At 37.7% G+C, this 27666-nt stretch overlaps 1 protein-coding gene across 1 annotated transcript in view; it reads left to right on the top strand.

The window, feature by feature from the left end:
• Nucleotides 1-27666, top strand: part of inpp5d (inositol polyphosphate-5-phosphatase D) — a 52633-nt gene that overhangs the window by 14227 nt on the left and 10740 nt on the right. The window contains exons 7-19 of the mRNA XM_056751132.1: nt 7345-7422; nt 7538-7615; nt 7954-8077; nt 8215-8321; nt 8594-8696; nt 15811-16007; nt 16173-16290; nt 16395-16491; nt 16776-16914; nt 21503-21611; nt 22978-23066; nt 23958-24039; nt 24143-24232. Of these exons, the coding sequence (XP_056607110.1) occupies nt 7345-7422; nt 7538-7615; nt 7954-8077; nt 8215-8321; nt 8594-8696; nt 15811-16007; nt 16173-16290; nt 16395-16491; nt 16776-16914; nt 21503-21611; nt 22978-23066; nt 23958-24039; nt 24143-24232 (1411 nt within the window). The remainder of the gene's footprint in view (nt 1-7344; nt 7423-7537; nt 7616-7953; nt 8078-8214; nt 8322-8593; nt 8697-15810; nt 16008-16172; nt 16291-16394; nt 16492-16775; nt 16915-21502; nt 21612-22977; nt 23067-23957; nt 24040-24142; nt 24233-27666) is intronic.

Raw genomic sequence — 27666 nt, forward strand, 5'->3', positions numbered from 1 at the left:
GAGAACTTTGAAAAGGTCAGTTTGGAGTAGATTTCACAATTGATGTCAAATTTTAATGAAGTGTACAAGCTGTTGCAAATAATAATGACTTTTATCCTTTTCTTACTGATGAAAAGGTTTCAGTTCATAAATGCACAGGGATTCTGACAAAATAAAGAATGATTTTCTGCAGAGGTTCTCAACTCTGGCCCCAAGATCCATTTTCCTGCCGAGTCTAGCCAAAACTATGATATAAAACACCTGAACAAGCTAACCAGCATATTTAGGAAGAGATGCGTTCAATTTAATGCGATGCTGCGCAAATCTATCAGTGTATGAGATTTAAGTACCGCGAGAGCGATTAAAGTGCAGAATAATCGGTACGCCTTTGAATTGCTCTCGCTGTATTTGAATGCGACATGCACAACAATCTGTGCAGCCCAAAATTAAGTTGAAAGCGTCTGTTCCTGAAGTCACTGATTTAGATGGACCTAAACTCTGCAGGAAAATTGATCTCACGGGCCAGAGTTGGGATCCACTGATTTACTGACTTACTTAGAAATCACTCGTCATACAAACCTCAATGGGGACAATCATAAAACATATTCAGATAAACAGATCAACCGCAATGCATGCTGGGAATCATGAAGGAGTTTTTTTACTATGATGTTACCCAGCATGCATTGGTGCACCACTGTTGAGTTTCATACAGTGATTATTCATGTCTAATTGATTTAACAGTTCAACTTATTTTTTTAGCATATTTAATTTGTCTCTGAGGATTTGTCTCATAACACTAATCAGTAACATCAAAGCACTTCACAAAGTAATAACACAACACACTCTTAATCAGTGATTCATAATGATTAAATCACCAATTGATAACAGCTATCAGATTTCTTTGCTATTTACCCCAAACAAACAGGTTTTAACACACTGTTTCAGCGGTTAAAGCAATCCAATCTCTAGGATAATTTATTGACGATGTCCAAAGTCGGTCCTGGAGGGCCACAGTCCTGCAGAGTTTAGCACCAACTTGGCTCAACACACCTGTTTGGAAGTTTCTTGTCTGCTTTATGAGACCTTGATTAGCTATTCAGGTGTGTTTGAATGGGGTTGAAGCTAAACTTTGGAGAACACAGGCCCTGCAGGAATGACTTTGGACACCCCTGGGTTAAAGTGTCAGGAGTACACTGGGGAAGAACCCAATAGCAGGCAGTGGGGATGAAGGGGTTTTAACAGATGGGATTTATATACAAGACAAAAATAAACAAAATACCCACGAGGAGGTCAAGCAATAATAATGAATAAATAATAATAATACTACAGATAAACAGAAACGAAGACTCATTAACACTAGATTAGAACAACACTTGGCAAAACTAAACACTTACTAATACTCAACAAGGTAATCCAAAGAGAAACATTTTGGACATTGAAACAAGGTAGCAATGAAAACAGCCACGGGAGGAAAAAAACAAACAAATCATAAAAAACAACTGTGAGGTGGGCGTCCTGGTGGCGATACGTCCAGCTCGGAAGGCCTGGAGGGCGCCGGCCGTTCGGGAGGCATGGAGGACGCCGGGCCGCACCGAGAGCCCTACGACCGGTCTAGCTATCCCTCCCAAATGGGTCCCCCCCAAAAAATATTTGGGCTGACTCCAGGTGCTCATACGGCGGTCGGATGGGACCGGATGGGCAGCGGGGGCTGGGCAGCAGGCCCCGGCGGCCGGGCTCCTGGACGGCCGGACAGGACCGGCTGGAAGGCCTCTGGAAGGCCGGACGGGACCGGTCTGAAGACCTCTAAAAGGCCGGACAGGACCGGCAGGAAGGCCTCTGGACGGCCGGACAGGACCGGCTCTGAAAGTCTCTGGAGACCGGAGGGAACCGGCTCGATGGCATCTGGAAGACCGGACAGGACCGGATCCGAGAGCAGGTCCCCTTTAACCGGCTCTTGCAGCTGGGTGGTGGAGAAGTGAGTTGTGGATCCGGGATGAGCCGGAACGAACCCACCGCCAACGACTGGTGCTGGATGACCATCACCCAAGTTCCCATCAGCCATCCCGACGCAGAACTCTGAGCCAACCGCTTGGATGACTTGATTTATGAAGTCCTCCAGAGGACACTCTTCTGCGGCGGGGAGCATGTTGAGGACGAGCAGATCGTCATGCAGACCAGTCAAAAATGCACAGTTAAGAATTGGATCGTTCCAATTTACCCGGTAACACACCTCAACAAACTCCTCCACATTATCCTCCAGAGACGCCCATCCTGCTGCAGATCCAGGAGGATGTCCTCTGGAGATAATTGGACTAATTCCATCACTGAAGGTCTGCTATTCCGTCACGGGTGCTGACAGAAGAAAGCATCCAAACAAAGGGTATTCCAAAATAGGTACTTCAATTTAAGAACAAAAGGCAAACAGGGAAACAGGAACACAGGAGGAATACAGCAGGAACACGGCAGGAACACAGCAGGAACACGGCAGGAACACAGCAGGAACACGGCAGAAACACACGTTGACATGGAACACACGTTGACATCAAACACACGTAGCATAAACTATAGCAGACAATGAACTGAAAAACACACAGGGCTTAAATACAAGGGAAATGTAATTAAGGGAAACTGAATCAGGTTAGGGACTAATTAACTAATAATGAAAACAGCCATGGGAGGAAAAAACAAACAAAACATAAAACAACTGTGACAATTAAAGAGAACCTAGGCAAATGTCCTAATAGTAAAACACAAGTCAAGAGCCTGACTAAAGCATACACTGATCACAATAATGGTAGTCAATGGTTGCTTGCTATCTGGGACACTTAAAAGTTTTAAGCTAACGGAAGGATTTCAGTTTTGAGTACAGGTAACTCATTTTAAATGATTAGATTGTAAGTTTCCTTACAGTTTGTTTTAATTTGAACAGTTTGTTGAATGTTATGTTTTTTTGTTAACTTTTATTTGTTTTTTGTTTAGTTCGTTTTTGTGACACTATTTTAAAAGACATTTTAGACATTATACTGACTTTAAATAACTTTGCAACTACATATCAACTAACTAGGTTAAAATTAGGGTTGGGTATAGGGTTGAAGGGATAGTTCACCCAAACATATAAATTCTGTTTTACTTATTCCAAAACTAGGGGTGTGACGAGACACTTATCCCACGAAACGAGACTGGGTTCACAAGAAAGCGACAAGATTTTTTGACTTTTTAAAAAGAAATCCTCAGTGATGAAATGTATAGGGAAAATATATTTTTATTCACCTTAAAAACTCAAATTGCAAAAATGCAGCCATCAAAATCAACATGTACTTAATGAAACAAATTAAACTTCTATTTTAATGAATTATATTAAGCTGCAATAAACAATATGTAAACACTGCAAAATGGTTTGTCACAAACTCAACTGAAAGGCTGTAATTGCAATCACTTCAAACCCACAGCCAGATGTTGTCATTAAAAACCACCAACAACAACGTTAATCGGGTATGATTCTAACATTTAAATTCTAGTAAATGTGTAGTTTCCCTACACTGGGTGTCTTCCTGGATCTTGAGAGGATGTATGGCTCTCTGGAGGGAGGTAGTGTTGAGTTGAGTCTTAGACCCTCTCGCTCTTCTGGAACCAGTGGTGGTTGATGGTGGGTACCTCCGACGGTTCCCCCATCCAAGGGAACAGGGGTGTTTGGTATCTGAGTCAAGTGGCGGCAAAGGATACTCGGCCCAACTGATGTATTGGCTCCAGGTCTCCTGGTGGTCATGGCAAAACGTGCTCTGGAATCTTCCTACCTCCTGGATTTTGTGTTCTTTTTGTCTGTTTTATTGCTGGTGGTACCAGATGAAAGACTGATGGTCACAGCAAGGAGGGTAAGGAATGCCTTCCACACCCTGGAGAGGAACTAGGGTCCCTGGTCTGGGGCGACATCTTCGGGGATACCGAAGTAATGGAACACATGTTGGAATAGTAGTTCTGCTGTCTCCAGGGGGGAGGGTAAGTCTTTAAGGGAGATCAGACAACATGATTTAGAGAATCGATTACCGGATGATGAAGGTAGATCTTCTACGAAAAGGGATGATGGGTTCTGATATAGGTTCTTATTGGGAAAGACTGAACAAACATGACACAGCATTGGCGCGGGAATTCTTGTAGCCAGATGGTGAAAGTGAAGTTGGTGCTTGACAGGAGTTTAAGCGTTTAGCTTCACAAAGATATTGGAGGTTCTTATGGTATGTTTAAATGAGGAAGGGATGATTAGTGTCTCCACTCCTCCAGATTCGGACTGCAGCTACCTTCCCCTCATCCAATTCCTTCTAATTGGGAGATGTTGTAACCGAGGAGTTAAATGGAGGTCTTATGGAAGCTGCATTTTTCCGTGTTGAGGAACAGGTAGTATTCTCAAAGTCTTTGAAGGACCACCGCAACATGGTGTTCTTGGTCACATATTCGATTATAACATTGTAATTAATGTTCAGTTTCTTATAAATCTTGTGATTCGCTTCATAAGACGTTTAGGAAGTGCAGGGATTGCGTTAACCGGTGTCTGCTTTGTGATCCAAAATCTATTGGTCCGTTTACTGTCGAATATATTTATTTGCTACTAAAATGCCTGTCAAAAGGTCTGAATATTAATTCAAATTGTACTCAGTAAAGAGTGTGATTTTATAAGTAGCAAAGTAGAAGTATTAGCTTAATTTGTAACAAAGTACAAGTATAATTGCAGTCTTAAAAATACAGTCATAAAAGTACAAGTATCCAAAAAAACACTTTTCTCTTTCCCCGCCATGGACGAGAACTCTCGTCATTAAAAAAAACTCCCCGCCAAAGAGTTATTACGGCAATCTGTGTTTGTACTGTTGTACAGCAGGTGTCACTGTTACACACCTTTGAGGGAAAATACAGAATTTCTGAACCTTGAACATATATATTTTTAATGATTGTTCTGAGTGTCATCTGGGTGGAAAAATTATTATCTGAGCTGTTTTTGAAGAAACCTACCCATATCTCAGGAGTGATAAAAAAGAACAAATGAAGATAGAAGAGTACGGTTTTGTTTAAAAGCAGAGACCCTGTTCTTTCATTGGACATATCGTTTGTCCATATATTCATTACACAAATGTACTGTGAGCCATTATAGTTTGGTGAATATATTAAAAAAACTTTTTTTTGTAACATGTAACAGTAACAGCCATTTTGTTACTTACTACAGGAGAATCGTTTTCTCAGAGCCTTCATCCAAGATGGCATATGTCTCTAGTGTGTGATAGCCATTTTGTAAGAGAACTTTACTGACTTTTAGCAACCCTTGACTGATCCCTGCTCTACTGTCAACATAAAGAATCCCTAAGTAACGCTAACCAGACCACAAGTTGTCTCTGTACTTGATTTTTGTGCTAGCTTGAGTTTCACCTAATGCAGGGCTTGAACATGTTGCCTTTACATACAGTATGGAGCAGCTTATTCTCTGGGGGCACTAAGCAGCTTGATGTTGAAATCTCCAACAGCGTTTGTTAGATTTAATCTACTCTTTCCTTTGCTCTTGAGTAAGCTTGGTAACGTTTGTGCATTGATACAGGAAGTGGAAATTATTACAACAATAGGGGCGGCATGTTTTGGACTTTTGTTGCAATAAAGATGGTGTCTCTGGATCCAGGGGCTTCTCAGTGAAAGGTTAAGGGGCTGAGCCAAAGAATACATACATTGACTTACTTCTTGACTTATCATTCTTACTCTCCTGTGACTTTGTACTACTGAGTCTCATTTTATTCCCCATAGGCCAAACTTACAGGGGCAGAACTAGAAAATTATTTATGGGGTGGCAACACTGCAGCAAGCATAAGGACTGCTTTGTGATTGATTTTGGTGGAACCAAACACCTTGTAAAGCCTTTAGCCTATTTATTATCCAGTGGCAGGGGTTGAATCTCATATCTGGCCGGGCCTGTGCAAAAGTAAGTTGGTACTTACAATGCTAGTATATTTGCCTGTCATGATTCCGCCATCATGTCATGTCTATTCTTGGTCTTGAGGCGGAGTCAAGGCATAGCCTTAGGTTGTGTGTGGAGGGAGAGATAGTGAGTGAGCCTATCGGCTTGCAATACCCTCCCTCTGGTCCGCGTCTTCGTTTCCCGCCTTCTCGTTTCCTCGTTAACCTTCCCTGAGGGTTTTATCCCCTACACCTGTTCCCCTGTAATTAAACCTTTGTCTGTCACCCCTTCCTCATGATTCATTGCCCTGTGCTCGGTCATTGTGTGTGTATCCCTGGGTATAGTAGTATTGCTTAACCTGTGTAAGTTGCGGTATATTTAGTGTGCAATTGTTCCTTGTCCTGGTGGTCAAGTGAGTCTAGTTTTTTTGTTTGTTTATCGTATTGATGTCAAGTGTTGAATTTAGTGTTTGTTAGTTTAGTTTTTTCAGTGCGTGTTCCTGTTTTTTCGCCGATCTTGTTTAACCCCCTCCTGGGTCCTTGTTTTGTGTTTTTTTTGGTTTACAATAAACCCTCTTGTTTAACACCACCGTCTTCCTGCAATTGGGTCCTGCCGTTCATGACATTTGCCCACATGAAAAATACGTCAGTATGCTATTCACTTGAAAGTGAGAAATTTTGAGCCACATACAAGGAAAAATCTGTAAGATATGGTACAATGTACAACTATGTTAATAAACCAGTGCCAAAAACAAGCAGATATCATATTTAAACCATGTCTGAATTTATCTAATGTTATTCATAGCACAATTGAATTTTTTTAGCATCAGCCCTACTTTCTGTTTAAGAAATAATATTTGCCAGATTCTGTACCATTCTGTGTTAAACAAATTTCGTTTTTATGCCTATATACCGCGATTCCATCCGCGTTTTCATAGGGCCCTATATATGTCCACTTATGAGCTGCTTTGTGCCTATCGTCAGTCAAACTTCTAATCACTAGCCTGTCTATATCTAACTTTCTATTTATCTACGCTTAATATAGTACCACTTGTGAGAAAAACTTGCTTTAACGTAAAAAATAATTTGTCCGGTGCCCCACACATAGAATATATTGTCACCCTGATAGCACACATACATCTGGCATAAATCAATTTGATGTCTGCATTTATATCTCCAATACATCTGCAAAACATAGTTTGCTCATCTGTAATACGTCTCGAAGGTCAGATGATGTTGTCTATATGATGTTTTCTAGATATCCAGATCTTTATCAGACATATTATAGACATACCTGTGCTACAGCAATTAACAAAATACAATTTTAAATAATACTTTTGATGAATGCTAATAGAGAAGTTGCAAAGTTACATATAGTTTGTAAAATATCTTATATGGGCTATCAAAATAAAGTATTACCTTTTTCATCTGTTCCAGCTTTCTGTTGATGCAAATCAGTCTGTGGCTTTTAGACTTGAGCAGCTGACTAAGCTTATATGTTCAATTGAAGACAAGGTATTGCATTACTCTATTCATATTTTCACACAAAGCATGACACTATACAGAAATACAGACACTATACAGATACTAACTTTTTGTCATAGACTAACACCCACTGTTTTTTTTACAGATTAAGAGTACAGTGTTTGAATCAGTTGGATATGAAGGAGGACACAGAAAGTCACTGATACCCCCTGTGACGTTTGAAGTAAGAAATGATTTAAACAGAAAATATATTGTTCAATTAAATGTACAGTATATGTGTATTTTAAAGTTGTTGTTAAATGTTAAGTGATCAGCAAGTGCCCTCCTGCTATATGTTGCCTTTATGCTTATTATGTTGTTGATATAATGAAAGAGAATACAGCTGTTGCTCTACTAGAGAGATATTTGTGAATGTGTGACATATAGTAATGCATTGACGTTTTGTTTTTTGCAAACTGAGAACTTGCTTGTGTTACAAAGCAACAGTAAAATGCAATTAAAAACTACTCTACACATGACTGGCAAACTACTACCACACATTTATTGTTTTTGTATTTACAGGTAAAATCTGAATCCATTGGAATTTCAAACAAAATGTACCTTAAGGTAGATGTGGAAGGTGGGAAGGTTTATTTCAAGAAGTCCAAAGATGGACCTGAGGATAAATATTTTGTGCACAATAAAAGTATGCCATAACTTCATACATACAGTATCTAACCATACACATAGAATGCGTTTGACTAATTAGAATCAAATACTCTCAGAGGACTGTACTTTACTAAGTATAACACAAAGACTAATAATTACATTTTTAATCTCCAGTCTTGCAATTGGTGAAGTCACAAAAGTTGCAAAACAGACTAGTTTTGGTGTTGGAGACAGAGAAAGAAAAAACCCAGCGCAAGGATTTTGTCTTCGATGACACCAAGGTAAACATTCCATTCATATAGTACATTATAGTATTTATCAGTGGTGTTCGTAACTTTTTGCTAGCTTGATTTAAGCAGCTAAAACAAATAGCTTGAGATTACAAAATCTATACAATATGTATAGTATGTTTAATTGATGGCTTCCCAATATTACTTGGTAGCAAAGTTCACATTTTAGGGCGTAATGAAAAAGATTAAACAATGAAACTTTGTTACCATGTTTTTGCATGTGTTTTTGTATGTGAATGTGTCATTCAAATGCACATTTGTAGAAAAGAGAAGGCTTCTGCCAACTTCTGCAGCAGATGAAAAACAAACACTCAGAAAAACCTGAGCCTGATATGATCACGATCTTTGTTGGCACCTGGAACATGGGTAAGACATTCTAAAGCTTTAGCTTTACAGGGTTAAAAGCAGTGATTAGAGTAGTATTTAAAGGGATAGTTCACCCAAAAAAAGAAAATTCTGTCACTGTTTACTCACACTGTTTACTCAGGTTATTTCAAACATGTATACATTTCTTTGTTATGTTCAACAAAAAGACAGCTATTTCAAAGAATCTTGGCAATTTGGAATTCTGGGCCACATTTCCTAGCATAGTAAAACATTTTTGAATTGAGTTCTATTGTATTTGTTAGTTTTCTTCTTTTCTTCTTCTTCTTCTTCTTTGCGTCAATGGTAGCTCATAGAACCGTACATGTGAAAGTTATGAAATTTGGCACACATATAGAGGACAGTATCAACATTAACCACCGCAAATCTCTCAGAGTCTCTTTTCTTTTGAGTCTCTTACTCAAACTCTATAGCGCCACCACCAGTTCAAAATTTCAACAGTAAGTCCTAGAAACAAAATTCTTCTTACCTATAAACCCTTGGCTTATCCCAATTCTACTGTAACCAATGACGTCATATTACAATATGACAATTTCCTGCCATTTGGATTTTTGGAAAACTTACTTTTCCGAACTTGTTCTAGATCGTTTCCCAATTTGCACAAAATTTGGTATGTAGCATCTAGAGACAGTGTTGACAAATATTTATTGAGAGATTTTTGATTGGCCAATCTGTTTTTGCGTAGCGTGTTAACTAATTTGACGACAAGCAAGCACGCAAAAATGGTTTTGAGGCTGTATCTTCTTCAAACTTTAATGTATTTACACGAAAGTGTTATAAAAGTCTGGATCTGAGGTTACATACAAAGATATGAAAAATTGCTATTTTTACCTATAACTTTAGAAAGCTTTCCTATAACTATAAGCTTATAATTTTCTCGCTTGATTCCTCGAGTCACGCTATGACGAACAATACCAAATGTTGCTTGGTCGGCCATTGGGGTTGCCACTCATTTTGTCATAAAACAACATTTACAACATTTATATGGTAACCTCTCGCGCTGGCAGCCCAGCATCACATCAAAAGCAAGAATGCTCCCAATTTGCGTGGTTTTTACCCTGATCACGAGGTCTTTAAAAGTGCGAGCGTTGTGCTTTTTGTTAAAAAGTAACGGCTCTCTGTTGCGTATGATAAGGAACTTTTTGCCACGCTACGTAACCCCATGTAAAAAGTTTAAAAACACATGGAAGCAGATGCAACCAAACTGCGATGCGTTAGTATGGATGCGCTGTGTTTAGCTCCTCATTTCTATGTGAGCAGTCTTTCTCGCATATAAAGTCCATACAGCTGTCAAGGTTGACAGAGGAGTTGTAATGCCGGTATTTAAGTGTCTTGAACACCTATGAACCGAACTACAAAGCTATAAGCAAAATGCTAGTTATTAGGGCTGCACGAATCATATATCGATCGTGATAACGATATGCGTGCCCCATGATTAATTAATATAAATTTTTGCGTTATTAATGTGTAAGGACCAAGGACAATTTCTATCAAGTTGACAGGCTTGTGTTTTTAGCCAAAAATCTGTAACATTCATGCATGCGTAATTGTAGGCATATCATAGTTCCCGATCCTAAAAACTAGAATTGTTTGTTTTTCACATTACGCCTACAGTTATATTTTATTGACTTTGTAATTTCCATTTGACATGTAAAAGAGGAACAGTTTTATTTTAACTAGAGTTAAAAAAACTTTGTCAGAAGCCTCAGTATAGTCACTAAGTATTTATGTTCTGACATTTCTGTTTATGGCCTAATGTTTATGGTTGTAAAATGCAAAAAAAAGATCTTAACTAAAAGCATAATTAAGTTTATTTTTTAGCTAAATAGTCGTGATTTTTTTTTCGTGACTTTTTCTGTTATCGTGCAGCCCTACTAGTTATGTTCGTTTTTATAATGTGTTGCGCAGACCGATCAACGAGCTACGTGTGCTCTCGAAATGCGGTACTCTGATGTCAGACATTCGCCGATCATGCAGAATTTTAAGATGTCGATACATATGCAGTATTTTTGTGAGGATCAGAACTATGAACGTGCAATTTTTAAATTGATATATTAGATACAATGATGTTTAATTGAATGGAGGCCTAATGTAAACCTGTTAGTTGTTTTTTGTCATGGAAACATTTTTTTAGAGGCCCAGATGTATGAACTGTTCCGTTTGTTTCACTGTTTTTTTTCTTATGGTCCCCCCAAAGGGGGGGTGACTGTGGACATAGATCAAGTTATTAGTATTGAAGATATTGAAAGATGTTATAGTTTTTGCAACGGCTCTTTTGCAAACATAAATTAACCAAAACTGGAAAATTGGCTCTTTGGTTAATAAAGGTTCTCGACCCCTGGTTTAAGGCATCTTCAGACACTCCTAACAAAAAATTATTAAAATCTCTTTAAGTGATCGTACCTCCTGAATGAATCTGAAGATGAGCATGCCAAACATGGCTGTATCTTCGTGATACTTTGGAATATTGACACAAAAATTTTTATACAACATCACTGGATTTTATTCTCTTAGCTAGAAATTTGAGACCAAATTTGTCATTTTCCACCAATGTGGAACATTTTCCAGTTTGCTATCTGCCATATTTAATTTTATTCAAAACATACTTTTTGTAACTCGTCCTTCAAAGTTTGTCCGACTGGCGCAAAATTTGGTACATGGCATGTAGTGACACTCCAGACAAGAATTTATTAAAAGATGTTTAATTGATCGGATGGTTGACGTATACAGCGTCAAGAAATTCTTATGTGAGCATGCCAAAGGGTCATGTGGCTGTTTCTTTGTGACACCAATCTTTGTTTGTATCACCACTGGCACATCTTGTCTAGCTCAAAATTTGGTGTCAGCACCACCTAGGGGTCAAAGTTCCTTTCCCTGTGTTTTTCAAAAGCTTTTGCCTTTGTGCCAATGGGCTTGACCGTAATTGCTGCTTGCAGCTTTAATTCTACTTCTTCTCCTGCCGTGGAAGTCTATGGCCGGAGTAAATTTGGCACACACATAGAGGTCAGTCTGAACTGTTACCATGGCAAATATGGAGTCTCTAACCCACAAGGGTTTTAAAACTTGGTTTTCTAAATCTGATCCTCTGACATGTCCAAAATATGTCCCATAGAGCCGTGGTTGGGCTTGAACCTATAATTGCTGTTTACAGCTATGTAAACCACGCTTTATTTTTAGGTCTAATTCTCTGTATTTATAAACTATTAACAACGACTTTTGCCTTAATAAACTCCTAAGTTGTTGCTTATTAATAGTTAGTTAGATAGTTGTTAGGTATTGTGTGGCGTAGGAAAGTAGGATATGGTCATGGAGAATATGTGCTTTAAAAGTACTAATAGCCAATATACTTATAATAGGCATGCTAATAAGCAACTAGTTAATAGTAAGAATTGGACCCTTTACTAAAGTGTAATGTATTTTTCTTCTTTTTCTTCCGTCATTGCATCTATGGCACACAAATAGAGGACAGTAACAATATTTTCTCAGAATGCTGAGCTTATGCCGATTCGAATGTATCATATGCAGTACTCGAGTACTGAAAAAAAATCAGGGGGGATGGTGGACTAGATTTAACGTTTAGGGAAAGATGATTTGTACTCATGACAGCGCATATGGTGGGAGACCAACAGTGTACTCTTTTGATTATTGTTAAAACTACATGCATGCTATTGATATATAGCATTGATACCTCCATTTCACTGCTGATTATACCCTGTATGATTGTGTATGTGACAAATAATAAACTTGAACTTGAACTTGGATATATTACGTCTCAAATACTCCTGTCATTGATCTTGACCAACGCACCTCAGAATTGGAGTTGGTCCCGAGGCTGGTATTGCTCCTACATAGTTAGGGGAAATACAGAGGACAAATTTATTATCCGCTATATGGCATTTTATTCAAAACATACATTTCAAACTCCTCCTACAAAATTTTTCAGATTTGCATGAAATTTGGTAAATAGCATCTAGAGACACTATTGAACAAAAAGTTAATAAAAGCTTTTTGATTGGTCAAACATTTCCTGTGTGACATATCAATATATTCAAAGGCAAGCATGCCAAACACTTTTGTGGATTGACATGAAACATGGTTTGTATCATCACTGGCACATAATGTTCCCCTCACACAAGTTTGGTGACAGTACCACTTGGTGGTCAAAACGTATGATGATTATATTGTGCTCTGATTTTGTATCTGCTGTGCAGAAACAATCATCAGAAATGTCCACCTGTATTTCCCTTTGTGCCCTTGTAGGGCTTGAACCCATAATTGATGCATGAAGCTAGATATTTTTATGTTGTACACTGTCCGCCATTATTGAGCTTCAAGAATTTATAAACGAACAAGAAATTTTGTTGTTAGATTCAAGACTGAACATAAGTCTTCCTTTACTACTGACATCTTAGCCGCAGTGGGTTAGTTTTATTTTTCAACGGAATGTGCAGAAGATATCATGTCAAGTCAATTAACACTGGGCTGCTTCACAAACGAATGTCAGCAAAATGCTGGATTCACAATGTGTTATGTTTTTTTAATGTTTAAACATATGACACATTTGTCTTGTGTACGTTTACTTACAGTATAATAAAAGTAATGGCCACGTTGCAAAGACATAACGCGTTTGTGCATTCACTCATAGAGAGCATATTTTTTGTCTTTATAGATATGAAGCAATATCCTTTGAACTTTCACTTATAAAAGCAATGTGTACGTAGTAAAGACATAACTTGTTTGTGCATTCACTCATAGAGAGCATGTTTCCAGTTGTTATTGATATAAAGCGTTTATCCTGTGAACTTTCACTTATAAAAACAATGTGCACATAACGCGCTTATTTATTCACTCAGAAAACAGCGTTTTGAGTTTTTAAACAAATAATTTGTTTGTCCTGTGTACTTTCACTTATTGAAAACAATGTGTTTGGTTTTTAAAGATTAGAAAGTGTTTCTTATTCACTTTATGTGACTATTCTCTTCAGTTTTGTTGTTACTGGAAGTTTTGTTGTTTTGCTCACACTACCAGCTCATTTTCATTTAAAGAGACAAACACCAAAACAGCGTGTTTTTCCTTACACGCAAAGATGGACATTTAGACCATAGTAAAATTAAATATCTGTGGTGTATTTTGAGCTAAAACTTTACAGACACATTCTGTGGACTTATATTTTTATATTTATGCTATAATTTTTAAATGGCTAGATTTGAGCCCCTTTAATTCCCACTATGGTAGTCAATGATGTCCCAGAACTGAAAATTGTTAACATTCTTCCAAATATCTTCTTTTGTGTTCAGCAGAACAACATAATTTATACAGGCTTTGAACAACTTTAGGGTGAGTAAATGATGACAGAATTTTAATTTTTTGGTAAACCGTTGCTTTAAGTAGTTATGTGGTGTCAACATGGAAACAACATATGCCATGAATCCTAAAAACAACATTATTTTTTATTCTGAAACCTTAGCAAATGCACTATATTGTATTTATTGTATTATTGCTCCTGTATGACATATCGCTTACTGCTCCCTGAACTCTCTGTAAGTCACTTTGGATAAAACTGTCTGCTAAATGACTAAATTTAAATGTAAACTATATGACGTCTTTTTAGAAAAGCCTACCTTTTTTCTAAATCCTCCAAGGTCTGTCTTATTTGCATGGAATTTTGCAGCATCTAGAGAAAAAAGATTAAATATTAAAATATTTTTGATTGTCCAATCGGTTCTCATGTGGCGTGTCAACAAATTCAACGTCGAGCATGCCAAAATGAATTTGAGGCTGTATCGTCCCCAAACTTTCGTGTATTGACACAAAACTCTGTGCATGTGATCATAGTCATGACCTGAGGTAACATACACAGTTTTGGCACAGCGCACCTTATTGCTCAAAAGATGGTCAAAGTGACTATTTTTAATAAAACTTTGGTCTAAAATCATGAGAGTGATCTCATTTGATTCATGGATTCTTTTACAGTTCTGCATTTGGCAGACGCATTAATCCTAAACGTCTTACATTGCATTATACTACACACATAAAGTTTATAAAATGCTTTTAACATATTAATAAGTCATCATAATGTCATCTGATTTACATTACAGTAAACATTATATTTGTATATTTGAGAACTTTGATATCAAAATTGTTATATTCCACCATACTTTCTGTCCGCCATATTGAATTATATAGAAAATGTACTTTTTAAAACTCCTCCTACAAAACAAAAAATGTTGTATCTGCAGACAGCAAGGACAAAAAGTTATTAAAAGCTTTTTGATTGAACGATTCTTGTATGCAAAGTCAACAAATTCTAAGGCGAGCAATCCAAAGGGTCTTGCGGCTGTGTCTTCACGACACTTTTGTGTATTGACTCGAAACTTGGTATCATCACTGGCAAATCTTGTCTGCATCATTAAAATTTGGTGGTAGTTATATAAAAGTATGGTTCATGCGGTAAAGTTCAGAGAGGACCTGTTAAGTTATAGGCCAGTGGCCCTAGTGGTCGAGATATATAACAACGTTTAATCAAACTATTCACATTAGTATATTTGTTGGCTCAACCGGAGTTCATTGATATCAAAGTTATCATATTCCACCAAACGTCCTGTCCGCCATATTGAATATTATAGAAAACAAACTTTTTTGAACTCCTCCTACAAGACTTGTATCATTTGCACTGAATTATGGACAGTATGTGGCTTCTAGAGACATCCCAAACAAAGAGTTATTAAAAAAAAAATTATTGGTAAAATGATTCTTGTATATAGCCTCAATGAATTCTAAGGTGAGAGTGCCATAGGGTAATTGGATGTATTGAAACAAAACTTCGTATGTATCATCACTGGCACATCTTGTCTTCTTCAGAAAGAAGTTGTAATCAATTTTATTGTGTTCTAAGTGCATTTCCCATATGTTTTTAAACTTGGTTTTCAAGTTTCAAAATTTTCCTTTGTGCCATTGTTGTGCTTTACCCCCTAATTGCCACTTTCAACTATATTTTAACATGTTATTTTATAAAAAGACATTCTTTCCTATTTTCAAAACATATAAGTTAATTTGCAGTAACTGTGGGTAAAATTTACTGTTTCTCCATATTTAGGAAATGCGAGTCCACCTCAAAACATCACTTCCTGGTTTTTGTCGAAAGGACAGGGGAAAACCCGTGATGACACAGCCAATCAAATCCCACATGATATCTATGTAATTGGGACACAGGAAGACCCTCTGGGAGAGAAGGAGTGGGTAGACATAGTTAGAAGTGCCCTGAGGGATATAACCAACATTAGCTTTAAACATGTAAGTCACACAAAGCCAGGTTCCAGGTTCCTAGGCTTATGTAATGTTTTTTTTTTGTCAAACCACAACTGTAACTGTTTATTAATACTAGATGTCTATCTATATGCATGTGTGTAAACCATGTAAGCTGTATGATACTTATTTGCTTTTTTTGGTTGTAAATAGATTGTCAGTCAGACACTGTGGAGTATGAGAATTGTGGTTCTAGCCAAGCCAGAACATGAGAACCGCATCTCACATGTGTTCTCGGACAGTGTTAAGACCGGCATAGCTAATGCTCTAGGTCTGGTTACCCCTTTCCTTTTTTAAATAAAAAATGAAAATCTATCTGAGCAAAATGTATCTTTGCATGTTAAAACCAAATTGTCGGTATGTATGTGTTTATAGGGAACAAGGGAGCAGTGGGGGTTTCCTTTATGTTTAACAGAACATCCTTTGGGTTTGTCAACAGTCACCTGACCTCAGGAAGTGAAAAGAAACTGAGGTAAACCAAAACGCCTATTTAAAAAAAATCCATTGACATAATTCGTATGAATAAAAATCTAATAAACAAAGTGGTAGCTGAACAACATATAATTGCTCTTGTAATTTCAAACCTGTATGACTTTCTTCTGCACAAAACACAAAAGATGATATTTTAAAGAATGATGGTAACCAAACAAAGGGGGTACCCACTGACTTGCACTGGTTTTGTAGAAGTGAATTGGTCCCAAAGCCCATTTGTAATTTGATGTTTTATTTATTTTTTGATGTTTGCACCTTTTCTAGACGAAACCAAAACTACATCAGTATTCTGCGTTTTCTGAATCTGGGAGATAAGAAGCAAAATCCTTTTGATATAACACATCGCTTCCCACACCTCTTCTGGTTGGGGGATCTGAATTACAGGGTTGACTTTCAACCACAGGTAGGCTGGCCTGTCAATCCAGTTCATTCATATCAATCCAATAAATCAATCCAGTTCATTTCAAATGTATTTTATAGCACTGGTCACAATTTTGCATCGTTGCAAGCAGTTGTAGAAGAAAATGCAACTACACAACCACTCTTTAATTGTACTGCAGCTGTATCTAAAAATGACTTAAACCCAATCTAAATGTAATTGTACACAGCATGCTTTATTACAAATGGGTTACTTTTAGAATGAAGTGTGACATGCTATGAAATATTTTCAACGTAAAACGTCCCCACCCTTAATTTTCCTTTTAATTCCAAATGCTGCTAAATCTTTCTTGATCATCATTATAAATTTGTTGCCTAGAATTATACGGTTCGATCTGACATTTTAGTAAAAATTGAGATATTCATATTCTATGACAACCTATTAACGTTAAGATGTTTTTTCCAAGCTTTGTACATTTTGGGACATTTTATAGAAAACAAAAGGTTCTATCTACAAACTCTTGGTTCTATAGGTTCTTGGTTCTAAAATTTGGTTCTAAAGGGTTTTTTTGTGAGTTCATCACACTGAATGCACACACAAGATGCACAATAAGGATCAACTTTCTTTGATCTCTATTTTATTTTTTTCTCATTTAAAATAAAGTTTGCTAAATGTTTATTTATGAATTCTAAAAGGTCAAATAATAATCAATTTAATTGACCCTTCGCAAAACCCCGCCCCTCTTCATTCCTGTTGCTATGTCCGACAAGCTTTCGGTATCAGGCATGCACACCCACAAAAATAACCATCAGTCCATCAGTGTCTTAATCTTTATTTGTGTTTAACACAACAAACACAGTAGCCTACCGTGGTTGCTTTATTACTTTAAGGCTAAATGTAAGCTTACCACATCACAGGAATGCAAAGCAATCAATAAGTATTATATTCTCCCTTGAAACACCACTTCCCGAACTCTCCTGTCTGTAATTCGTACATTAATGTTTCCAACAATAGCGTGTCTCGTATTGTGGCTGTCAATACGATACATGGTCTGTCAATCAAAGTGTTTGCGAAGGGTAAATTGGGGTCTTAATTGAAACAAAAGACAACTTTGCAAATTTATTTAAAACTGAAATAAGTACATTGCATAAGTATTCATATTATTTTCTGGGACACTTGAAGTTTTGCTTGTTGATGTTTCTACACTTCGAGTAGAGTTAACCTATTGCAAATGAAATTGAATAAGTATGATTTGGAGTGGCACATACCTCTCAATAAAAGGTGCAACATCTGAAAATATCAAAGTAAAAACCAAGACATGAGGTCAAAACACCTGCAAGTAGAGCTTCGAGACAGGATTGATTGAGACCCCTGAAAAAAATCTGCTGTATTGAAGGTTCACAGAAGCATGTAGCCTCCATTAATCCTTAATGAAAGATCTCTTACTTGAGTTGACCTCCTGTCCATGAGCCATCGATGGATAAGTGTCTTGGTTAGAGCTGTGACCAAGAAGCTGATGATCACTCTGGTTGAGCTCCATGATTATTTATGGAGATGGGAGAAACATATAGAAGGACAAACATCACTGCAACACTCCACCAATCTGCGCTTTTCGGGCCGAGTGGTCAGACTCGAGCCTTTGCTCAGTGAAGACACATGAAATCTTGAAATATGCAAAAACTACTCAACATCTGTACAATAGTGTAACAAATCTCCGTAAAAGGGAAGGAAGGAGGCGGGAACCGGCAAACATTTAAAGATTTAATAAAGTAATATAACAGCCGGCGGCCCCTCACGGACGACCGCCGGCGAACAAAACATAATATAAATACAAACATAACACAAGTTCGGGCCCGGTCCTCTCGCCGGGGGTACCCCGCGACTGTGCAAGCTCCCTCCCCCTCCTTCGGGGGGGTGGGGGGGTAGGCAGCGACGAGACGAGACAACGGAGACGGGAGCCCTCGGAGCGACCGGAAAGAGAGAGGCGAGAGAGAAAAAAAAAATTTAAAGTCCGGTTCCCCGACATGCTGCCGCTCGTTCCTCAACCAGCCGGAGTACTCTCCTTCGCGGTGCCTTGCGGTGGCCCTGGGGCTTCAGTGGACGGCTCGACCGTCCGCCCCCTGGCGGCCGGCGGTGGCTCCTTTATCTGCGAGTCGGGGCGGGTTCCCCGTCCCCTGCTCCTCCCCCTTGGGCGGACGGACGCAGGCTCCGGCCTCTGGCAGGCGGTGGCCGAACACAGCACTTCCGCCCCCTGCTCCTCCCCCTCGGGGGACGGACGCAGGCTCCGGGCTCTGGCAGACGGCAGCAACCCCCCCCTGCTCCCGCTTGGACGACAGCCACCCCAGCTCGACCCAGGGATGCGGCAGCAAAGGTCGCCGTTCCACCGAAGCGTTGACGGTGGCCGCACTGTGCACTTCCGTTTCCCCAGAGCCACCGCTTCGGGCAGCCACTGGCGGACGCCCTTCGTCCGTGCTGCCCAAACTCTCCGGCACCGCGAGGCCACTCGGCGGCGAGGACTCTCCGACAGCATGTCTCTCCTTCCTCCCGGGTTTCGGCACCACTGTAACACATCTCCATAAAAGGGAAGGAAGGAGTCGGGAACCGGAAGACATTTTAAACATTTAATAAATTAATATAACAGCCGGCGGCCCCTCACGGACGACCGCCGGCGAACAAAACATGAACATAAATAGAAATACAAACATAACATAAGTTCGGGCCCGGTCCTCTCTCTTCGACGGTCCGGTCGCTCGTTCCTTTTATATGCTCCCATCTCCTACGTGATTCGAGGCCGGTGTGCGCACAGCTGGCGCTAATTCACAATTACTCACCGGACTCGAACCACGGTCTCGCCCCGCCTACTCTACTACAAATACCATGTCAAAAGTAAAGTGTGGTGGAAACATCATCATAATGTGGGGATGTTTTTCAGATGCAGGGATTAAGGCATTTGTCAGAGTAGGAGAAAAGCTCAACGGGACACATGATATACAATGCTAGCGTAGCTTGTGGACAACTTTGTCTGTCCTTGAGTAGCCCAGCTAGTGCTTGAACCCAAGTGAACATCTCTGTAGAAAGTCATCTCTGTAGAAATCTGACAATGTCTGCCTACTTATGGTCTCCAACCAACCTGACAGAGTTTAAGAGGATCTGAGGAGAAGAATGGCAGAAAATTGCCAAATGCAGATTCGTAAAGCTTGTCACATCATACCCAAAAAGATCTGTAAATGTGCTTTAACCATCTTATGAGCTAAGGGTATGTATACTTATGCAATTTACTAATGTTATTTTTTCATTTTAATACTTTTGCAAAACTGTCACAAATCTGTTTTTTGTTTTGTCATTACTGTGCATGGAGTGCAGATTAAGGTAAAAAAATTGTCATCTAAAGTAGATTAAGATAAGGCAGCAGCATAACAAATTTTTAATAAAATGAAGGGCGATGAATACTTTTGCAAGGTACTGTTAATCTAGAGAGAAAATCATTTTACCCATTCCACTTTCTGTCGAATAAAATCCAGGTTCCTACCTAAAGAGATAATCTGCACTAGACAAAATATTTAGCACTGACTTGAATAAGAAAAAAACATTCATCCTAAAATACCAAATAAATGTTACCTTTTATGTCAACACATTATTACAAAACATCTTTTTTGTTTAAAGATAAATTATAAGTAGACCGTTTGAGATTCTTAAAATGTATTGCTTCAGTTAATGTTTTGCCAGAACCTTTTAATTCCAAGCATACAGTCATTTTTTAGAATTACTGTACAAAGTTCTATCTGCATTTGACCTGTATTGTTTCTGGTTCTCAGTCTTTTTTATGTGTTAAAGAGACTTTTTCCCCAAATCATTTTTGCTCTCTAAAAATTCTCAAGCTCAATATCTCAAAACTCTACTAAAAGAAGATAGAACATTATTATTTCAAGGTGGTGAATTGTGTGCCCACTAATTCATATTGACATTTTATTTGAGCAACACTTTTTGTGAGATAAATCATCAAAACCGTTTTGGGTAAATTGATTACTGAAAACGGTGAATTTTATTTATATTAAATTGTATATTAAAAGTGTGTTTTTGTTTACAGTTGACTAAAATGCAAAAAAAACGTAGTAAGGGCTGTCTCAATGTTTAAATAATCGTCTCATTAACTATATTATATAAATATTATATAACTAATATTGAAAATCCTTAGAAATAAAGGGTAATCTGCAGCATTATATACTTCTACCTTACCTGCATTCACTGTTACTTTCGAATGACATTTTGAGATTTGCGTTTTTGGTATTTATTAGTTTTATTAAGTGATTTCAGATTTGCTGCATCTACACAGCATAAATGACTTGAATAAATGATTGAATAAATTAACTGTAATTGATTTTAAAATTGTCAAAGCTTTTAAAAAGACAATTTATCGCCATAATCACAATTATTTAATAGACAATTAATCGTCGGCCAAATTTCATAATAGTGACAGACCTGTTCCGAGTTTTACTTTTGGTGTTAAAAATGTGTTAAAATGGCCCCTGTATTACTGAGACGATCATTTTCTGACATCGGCAGACAAGAAAAGACAAACATTATGAAGCCTATAGTTCTTTGATCTTTGCAGGACGCAGAGAACATTGTGATGAAGATCAAACAGCAGCAGTATCAGGAACTACTTGCCAAAGATCAGCTGAGCACAGAGATGAAAGAGGGAAAAGTCTTTATAGATTACGGTGAGAGCTCTCTATCTATCTTTCCATTTATCAATCCATCCAACTATCCATCACTCGATTTTCCAGTTAAAACCATTAATACAATTCCAGCACTGTTCAATCACGTGTACTAGGCCCCATAATGCAAAAATGAAAAATTTGAGCCCAAAAGGATGCAAGTAAACATTTCTAACCAAAATGGCATTGGAATATCTACACACAATAAGTCCCATATGGTCAAGACCAAGAAAGTCTCAACCATCAAGTGTCGGGTCAATAAAGGCACAGGCGCTGATTATAGTGCTGCTGAGTCACAATAATCATTTTTAAAACTAATTGTATTATTAAATGATTTTACTTTATTTAAAGTTCAAGTCATTGTTGAGTCTTCCACTATAAGTCAGGTCAAGTCTCAAGTCACTTGCTCTCAAGTAAAAGTCAAGTCAAGTCATTTTCTTACTTCAATCAAACAAGTCGCAAGCCCTGAAAATTGTGACTCGAGTCAGACCTGAGTCAAGTCATGTGATTCGAGTCCCCCACCTCTGATCTATAGAGGAGCTGGCTGTTAATTTACTCAACCTCCTTTCCCGCAGTGACTTTCAAGCACATAAAACGATATGAACCCTGCCCGCTGTGCTACTGAAACTAGCAGATTGATTGCTACACGTTATCGTTATGTTGTAAATAATGTTCAGTTTCTTATAAATCTTATGATCCACTACATAAGACGTTAATATATTGTCAGGAGGCACAGGGATTGCTTTTGTGCTGCCTGTGACTGCAACTACCTCCACTGGGCATACACACTTCAACACCAAATAATTTTTGTCATGTGGATAGCATTTTTTATTTTATTATTATTGTAAGGTATGGATTAGGGTTGGGGTAGGCGTTAGCTAATGTAAATTATTGTAATTTTATGGCGAGATTTTGCATCACTTCCGGCCGTTACTGTATCCCCCCTAGCCACAACCGGGCCAGTCATGTTTCCACAGTCACTTCTGGGGCTTGATCGTGCCTCGCTAAGGGTCGCAACCAGGGTTTTGGCCAACAAAAACCTTGGGCCAAAGCGAGCCAGCTGGGGCTTGAGGGGTGGTTAAACTGAAAGGCTGAGATTATCTGATTAAGAGAACCCTGGTAGCGGCAAGATGTATGTTTTTCTTTATAAACAACATCAAATAACTTCACATTAAACTCAAAATAGAGAATTGCTAGCATTGATCTAAACTTAAAGGCGGTGTGTCCGATTTCCGAATTACGCTTGTTTAGAGAAAGTCGGGCTGAGTACCAAAACAATCTTGTAGCCAATCAGCACAATTTGTAGCAAAATTCAAGCCAATTGTTAGGTCAGGATTTTTATGCATGTGATATATGTTTTACTTTACAGAGGAGGAGGAGATTACGTTTGCTCCAACATATCGTTTTGAGAGAGACACAAGGGATAAATACGCCTACACCAAAACCAAGGCCACAGGGGTAGAGTGTGAATTGTTTTCTTATCACACCAGCTCATTTGTATCAATAGATTAAAGCTCCCAGAAATACCTGAGCAATTATTCCGGTAACACTCTAGATTAAGGTTCAGCCATTTTTAACTCACATGTTATAAATGCTAAATAAATGTATTTATTCATTATTTATTTGAACTCGAAAGCAGATTCGTTATTATCTTGATGTTGTTTGCAAAATTGGCGGTCAGACGGGAGACTTTAGGGTGTTATGTTGTTTTGTCTTATTGTTGTATATTTCACATCTTATGTTACTTTTCAAACTGTGCTTACCTGATCCGATTCAGAATGGCTTACGGTCCCCTTCAGATCCTGATGCTTATCCAAAGCAGTTTTTCCTTGCTTACCAAGACAAATTCATCAAACTTTTGATCACCTTTTAACACACAATGCTAGTTTACGATGTTTTATTGATAATTCAATTACTTCAAATACTTATTCAAATCCAGAAAACATTTATTTTAAAGAAAAGTAGATGCCTGTGAAGTATTCGTTCACAACTTCAAAACACCAAACTTGAAAAAAAAAAATAATAGAGTGGATTCATGTGAACCATTTATGAAATATACAATAAGAAAAACAACATAACACCCTACAGTCTCCAGTCTGACAGCCTATTTTGCAAATATATAACTTATTCTTATTAAGCATTTATAACACTGTCATAACTGCTGTATAATGCATTTGTAAATTACTTAGTAATTATTAATGAACACGTTTACTCATGCTTTATAAAGGGAACCTTAATGTAATGTGTTACCATTATTCCTTTTTGAATATTTTCCATGGAGCAGGTGTTATATACAGAAATATTTGTTTTAAAGCAAACAATGGTGTATGTATTTCATTTTACAAACAGATCAAATACAACCTACCTTCATGGTGTGACCGCGTGCTTCGCAAATCCTACCCTATGGTGCATGTGGTTTGTAACTCATATGGTTAGTGCATGATTTTAATAATATCAACTTTTATGTTATTGTATAAGATCAGTGTCGTAAAAACACATTATGCATGTTAACAGTGACATTGCTTTTTACTTAGGATGCACCAATGATATCATGACAAGTGACCACTCCCCAGTATTTGCCACGTTTGATGTTGGTGTGACTTCACAGTTTGTATCAAAGAACGGTATGACATTCCTCTTTCAATGAACTCACTAATAAACAATGAATGAAACAATGTTGCGTCACATCTCAGAGGAATTTGATTAATTTACCACATTAGAAGCAGTGATTTAATAATTTATTTTGATGTTTATTGTATGTAATTTACTACTTTTAAAACATGACATTCTATCCAGCATAAACTATTTTCAAAATAAGCATTAGTATTTTTGAAATCATAATATGATAAAGTTAGTGTTAAATTACCCAGATGGTCTACTGCCTGGCCCAAGCCTGTTTTAACACACCTCTTTGTAATTATGCTTAGGAAGAATGTGATTTTTTTTCAGTGTTGCTACGCTAATGCCAATAATGAGACCAGTCTCTTCTTGCTCATTTTGAATCAAAGTGTTTTAGTTTTGATCAAAGTAAAGTTGAACCTCAAATTGAAAGCTGTACTAATAAAGTAGTATTAAGTAGTAATTAAACTACAGTAATTTACCAACAAACCTGCTGCAAAACTACAGCAACGTTTTACAGTTAGGTTAATCTTTGTAAGGGCAGATCTCCACTTTGGCAGTGTTTACATATATTTGTGCACAATGTCTCCCCTTACACTGCCTTCAGCACGAAAATACCATGCACAGACAGGTGTTTTTCACATGGATGGGTCACTTTTTGGCTGTACAGATACTGAAGATTCGCCTCACGAAACGTCCATTTCTGTATGATTGTCTGAAGATATTATAACTAAAAATACATTTAAATTACTGAATGTATTCATGATGAAAACCCATATGCCCTCGTATGAGAAAGCTTATGATTATGAGACATTTAGGGGTGCGTTTCCCAAAATCATCGTTATCCAACTATGGTCGCAAGTTCCGTCGTTCCTGCATAGTTCAACGATTCAAGTGTTTCCCAAACCCTCGCTCCACTGTTCAATCACAAGCAGCATCAAAAAGTTGGATGGTTGTAACTAAATGTTTAAAGCTTTGGTTAGAAGCATAGTTATTATTATTATGAAATTTAGACTTACAAAGCAAGCAACATGCATTGCATTCTATGTCCATCGTTCAAAATAAATACAAATAAAATTGTATATACAGTATTTTAGTTTGTCAAGAAAATAGGTGCGCTGGTTTTTTTAAAATTGCGCATGAAGGTAGATGCTCTAAGACCCTAGGGAATCCTTGGGTGTAGTGAAGTAAGAGGAAACTTATGAATGAATTAGGTATCTTGAAATAAAACAATAGATAACAAAAATAGGATACAAATGTATGTATTTAAAGATGTATACATCTGTCCAAAGTCAGTCCAGGAGGGCCGGTGTCCTGTAGAGTTTAGGTCCAACCCTAATCAAACAAACCTGAACCAGCTAATTAAAGTCTCACAAGGCAGACTAGAAACTTCCATACAGGTGTTTTGAGCCAAGTTGGGGCTAAACTCTTTGGACACCGGCTCTTTGGACACCCCTGGGCTAAAGAATAATTTTATTCATAAACACAACTTAAAGCTTTTATTAAGAAAAATAAAATTTAAATCAAAATAAAAAACAACAATATGAAAAGATAAATAAAAAAATCTATTTTACTTCCAAATCGTCACATTTAGTTATTTTACAAATAACAGTATACATTCATATACAGTATATATAATAAAATAAAACATAATCATACTATAATAATAATAAGCTTAATATTAAGCTTTCCTGTAGCTCAGTGGTAAGAGCATTGCGTTAACAATGCAAGGTTGTGGGTTCGATCCTAGGGAATTGCACATACCTATGTATAAATGTATAGGATAAAGAATTAAGTCGCTTAAGCGTCTGCCAAATGCATAAATGTAAATACAATATACAATACATATACAAATATTCAAAAAAATCCACAATCTACAATGCAGAGTGGTGTAGTCCAGTTTTTTGTTGTGGGTATACTCTGATTCCTCCCAGCCTACTCATCCGTCCCAGATCGACAACCAAAGATCAACACACCACTCACGAAGGCCTAGTGTATGCCTTTATACAGTATGTCATCAAGGGCACTCTGAAAGATCTATGGAAACCACGATTTCAATAGCCAATGACAGCTGGTGGGACTTGCTGGTTTTGTTTATCACTGTCTAAACCAGTCAGTTAAGAGTTATATTAAGCCTTAGATGGTATATGTATACAATCCCTAAAGCACAGGTTTATCAGCTGGCAATTTTCAATGCACATTTGTGATCCATTTGAAAACCGAGCTATAAAGTAATTTATTTGCGATGTACTATTTCTATACAAACCCACCATGTTAAAACATTCTGATGGCTTCCATTAAAATACGATTTATTACCACCATTTTTTAAATATAATTCTTTACTTGTTTTCACACACTGGGTCACAGTTGTGCCTATAATTTACATTGTTAACTATAATAATTAACAATGACCATTTGTGCAGTTTTATCAAGCACCCATTGCACTTATAGATTGTTGGCAGTGTCTCTAGACTGACTTTCACAAGGCTGGCCAGGAGTTCTCATCTCTTATCATTTAAAACAATTAAAAAGCCTACATTGTAGTATAAGTTATCTCTCCGTTTCTTTCTCATTAATTGATTAAAATCAAAACCCAAACTAACGTTTGTGAAGTTGGCTAGTTAATGATAACAATTATGCTTGTTTTATTAAAGACTATGCAGTGATTTTAAAAGTTATCAGTTGGAAGTATAATACACCGGCGAACAGTGTGCACTGTTGCGACCCTGGGACACTATCGCGAGGGAGGGGGACCCCAAGTACAATGTCGCATGAGCCTCGTCGGGCTCATTTTCTGTAACACCTGAAGCGCCTGTATCTTCAGAGGCACGAAAACACTGAAATAGTGTAGTTTAAATGCTTGCCTTTCATGATCTCCTTTTGTTTCACATCTCCCGGTTGCACCAATGTACCAAATGTCAGCGTGTTACACTTTTCTGACACAAAACAATGTTTTTACCTATCATCTCGCTTATTTAAGTGGTTATATGGAAATTCTTGATATTTTGATATAACAAAGGCTCTCCAACAGGTCCATATAATGGTCTCTCTGGCTGACTATACCCTTATGTAGTGCACTATTTGAGGGGACATCCATTTTAGTGGTGTCTTAATTCATAGTGGAAATTAAGATGGGCAAAATTTATTAAAAGGATACACTGTAAAAACAATAGTTCAGTCAACTTAAAATAATAAGGCAACCCATCAAGAGCATGTTTTTGAGTTAACTCAACAAACAGAGACTGAAGTCCACCCAACTAAAAAATTATGTTTAAGTCATCAAATGTCACAACAGATTCTCTCCCGACAGTGCTCCGCCCTTATTAGTGAGTAGGGAACACGAATGCAATTGGAGCTCACCTGAAGTTTCAGACGCGCAAATTGTACATTGCGGATATAATCTTGTAAATAACATTTAGTTTCTCGCACAGATCAATCT

The sequence above is a fragment of the Triplophysa dalaica genome, chromosome 6 (genome assembly GCF_015846415.1).
Source record: "Triplophysa dalaica isolate WHDGS20190420 chromosome 6, ASM1584641v1, whole genome shotgun sequence".
Taxonomy (NCBI): Eukaryota; Metazoa; Chordata; class Actinopteri; order Cypriniformes; family Nemacheilidae; genus Triplophysa; species Triplophysa dalaica.